The following is a 3,283-nucleotide window of genomic DNA, read 5'->3' on the forward strand; positions in this document are numbered from 1 at the left end:
GGCGGCGGCAGCGCACAGCTCCCAAGTGGCCCGCGGCACGGCCTCGCCTTCGCACTCCAGGATGCAGACCTGCAATGAGACGCGGGGATGGGTGTTAGATGGGTTTTGGTCCCCTCCTGGGGCTGTGGGACCCCAAATTCTGGGTGCTTGGGTGTCTTTCCTACTTGAGGCCCGTCCAGTGCGTTGGGAGATGCCCATGGAAAGGTGCCGGCAGCTCATCTTGGTGAGGTGACCCCTCCCAAAACCTGTTCTTGGGCTCCAAGAGGTGGTGGTGATGGTGGAGCCATGGCAGCTGCTCACAATCCCTCTCCTGACCCTCTCTAGACAGCCTCTGCTCCACACTGGACTCAGTCCACATGTCCCCATTGATGTCCATGCTCCCATCCCACAGCCCCATGCTCTGCACTGCTGGGTCCTTCAGCCGGGCACAAGCCAAAAAATCACCGAGTCACGGGGTGGCAGAGGTGGGAAGTGACCTCTGGTGTGTGCCTATGGCACGTCCTGGTGCCTGGGGTTGTTCTTCCAGACTTGGTTGAGCTTCAGGAGGTTCCCACCAGCCCAAATCTCCAGCCTGGCAAGGTTCCTCTGGATGGCAGCATGACCCTGTGGTCTCCCATCCGTGTCACCCAGGGTGCGTCTGCCACGTCCTCACGGTCACTGATGAAGATGTCAAGGTCCTGCAGGTTTCAGTCCACCTTGCTGCCCATTTATCTGCCCTGTGCTTCAGCAGCTTCTCTACGAGGATGTCATGGGAGACAATGTCAAAGCCTGAAGAAAGTCAAGACACGCTGGTTGTCTCGCTGCAGGAAATGCTCAGGTTGGTCAAGCACGACTTCCCCTTCATAAATCCACGCTGGCTGCTCCCAGTGACCTTCTTGTCCTTCATAGGTCTGAAAATACTTTGCAGGATGATGTGCTCCACCAGCTCCCCAAGGATGAGGTGAGGCCAATGAGCCCATAACTTCTCTGGTCCTCCTCCATGCCGTGGATACAAACATGGCATTTGTCTCTTCCCATCCCTCAGGAACTCACTGTGGTCACCATGTCCCTTCAAAGACCATCAAGAGCAGCCTTGTCAAGAGGTACCACTGGGCTTCCTCAGCACATTCCACCACGTTTGGTCTCATCCCTTTGCAAGAGGCCTCATCCATCAAGGCAGGACACAGACCTGGCACTGCTGTGATAGCCCCAAGTGGGCTGACCCATGAAAACCCAGGGAAACCATCCAGGAGGAGATTGTAGAAGAACCAAACTGAATAAATGCCCAAAGAAACCAGGGCTGGAGGGCCCAGAAGGGAAGAGTTGTCATCTCAAAGTGTCTCCATCCCAACATTGTCTTCATGGTGGGGTCTTTTCAGTGCTTAACACCAACTGGGGCACCTCATGCTGAAGCACGTTGGCATGTCTCATTGCTAGAGACCATCTACGAGACCAAAACCCTTGCACAGGCCCTCTTGACCGTGGGTTCATTAACTTTGCCAGGTTAGAGGTGCTACAAGTCCCAACGTAGTGCCTCAGGGATGTAGCTCAAGGACGTGGCTCTGCAGCAGTTGGATATTTCCATCACTGAATCATCCATCCATCTCCATCCCTGAGGCTCTTCAGACAAAAATTAAAAAAGAAAAATAGTTGTCCAAAGGGAAGTGGAGATGAGGGTCTTGCAACCAGGACACCTCCCAGGGTCCTTATGGAGGGGTATCCAGGGCCAAGCCAAGACCTTGTCCCGGGATCTCCGAGGCTTTGGCAGAGTCTACGGCTGATGGATGTTATCCTGTGTTAGAGATGAAAGGTGGTGGATCGCGTGCAGGTAACAGCTCTGAAGAGCACCAGCTTCAAGAGGAGTTACCCCAGGCTGAAGACCATCGGTGGTTCTAACACCCAGCCACAAAACAGCCCCATGAACATCCCAGGGTCTTTGGCCACTGTGCTGTGGTCTTAATTCACGTGGAAATGGCTTCTGCTTGTCATGTTTTGGGAGTCCTCAACAAACACCATCCAATGCTCCTCCACGTCAAGCATCGAAACTACCAGGAGAGGCTCCTTCCAGTCTTTGGTGGGCATTAACGGTGCCACCATGGGTTTGCATCATCCCTGGATGATTCTGGGAACCAGGGTGTGGTTGGTTCATCCACGTCTTGGACCCTGTTGTGCCCTGGCAGCTGCAATGCTGGTAACTTCAGAGGGGTCTCCCATTTCTACCTCCAAAGGATGGATCAGCCACGGCACCGGTGGGACTTCCTTGGCCACGGCTTTGGAAATGGTGGAGGGTTGCATCAAATCCCACCACACTGCATCTTCCAGCTGAAATTGAGCCTTGAAAGACCTCGGCTTCCTCTGCTCCTGGTTCAAACCCCTCTTGCTTTGGGACACAACCTTGCATGGGACCCACGAGCCACCAACCATCCCATCTCCTCCCAAAATGCAGCTCCAGAAGCAGCACTGGGCAGGAAGGAGGGGTCTCTGCAGAGCCACTGGTGCCTTCAGGCTGCAAAACAACATTCTGGGGCAAAACCAGGGCAATCACACCCCAAAACTTGGTGGCAGTGATGTGCAATTGCAGAAGGCTTTGCCAGCAGAAGGTGGCTCCATCATCTCCACGGAGCCCTGGAAGTCTCTGGTCCCTGCTGGTTTTGGGGGTAATTTCCCAGCCCTGGGGGCTTCCTGAGCTGCCGGCTCCTTTCGGGTGGAAAAATGGAAAATCACAGCCTGCTGTGATTTATCACCGCTGATAAATGGGCGAGGGGGTGGGAGGTGATGGATAATCCCTCGGGGAGGGGTAATGGGAGGGAAAAAAGTGTTCCTGGCCACGGCTCAGCAGAGGGGAAAAGAAAGGATTAAGGGCTGGAAAAAAACCAACCCAAAATGCTATTTATTGGTTCTTTCTATCCAGTGGTGGAGAAAAATTGAGGGGGTGAGAAGGGCTGTGGGGTGCCTGATGCCTGGTCCCCCAAAGCATGGCAGCTCGCCGGCTGTCTGCAAAGCTGGTCCCATCCTGGGGGGGCTCAGAAGGGCATTTTGGGACCCCCTTGGAGGATGCAGTGGGGATCTGGGTGGGTTTGGGGTTGGTGTAGGTGAGGACAGCGATGCCACAAGGAAAGCTGGGGCCACTCGGGGTCTTTAGGGACCCTTCTTGGGCCATCCCAGCCTTGTCTCCATCAGACCCCAGATCTGGGGTCCGCACTCTCTTTCGGGACCATCTTATCTGCTGGTGTCCCCGAGGGGTGACAGTGACAGCAGGTGGCACCTTCCCCTTGAGTTTCTGCACCGACCAGGAGCCAAAACC

At 55.0% G+C, this 3,283-nt stretch overlaps 1 protein-coding gene across 1 annotated transcript in view; it reads right to left on the reverse strand.

Moving 5' to 3' along the window:
• The window catches only part of PNOC (prepronociceptin), a gene marked incomplete at its 3' end in the record, with an annotated part of 3,785 nt that overhangs the window by 273 nt on the left and 229 nt on the right, over positions 1-3,283 (reverse strand). The window contains exon 2 of the mRNA XM_010191613.1: positions 4-69. Within this exon, the coding sequence (XP_010189915.1) occupies positions 4-69 (66 nt within the window). The remainder of the gene's footprint in view (positions 1-3; positions 70-3,283) is intronic.

Source organism: Mesitornis unicolor, unplaced genomic scaffold (genome assembly GCF_000695765.1).
Source record: "Mesitornis unicolor isolate BGI_N332 unplaced genomic scaffold, ASM69576v1 scaffold41569, whole genome shotgun sequence".
NCBI lineage: Eukaryota > Metazoa > Chordata > Aves > Mesitornithiformes > Mesitornithidae > Mesitornis > Mesitornis unicolor.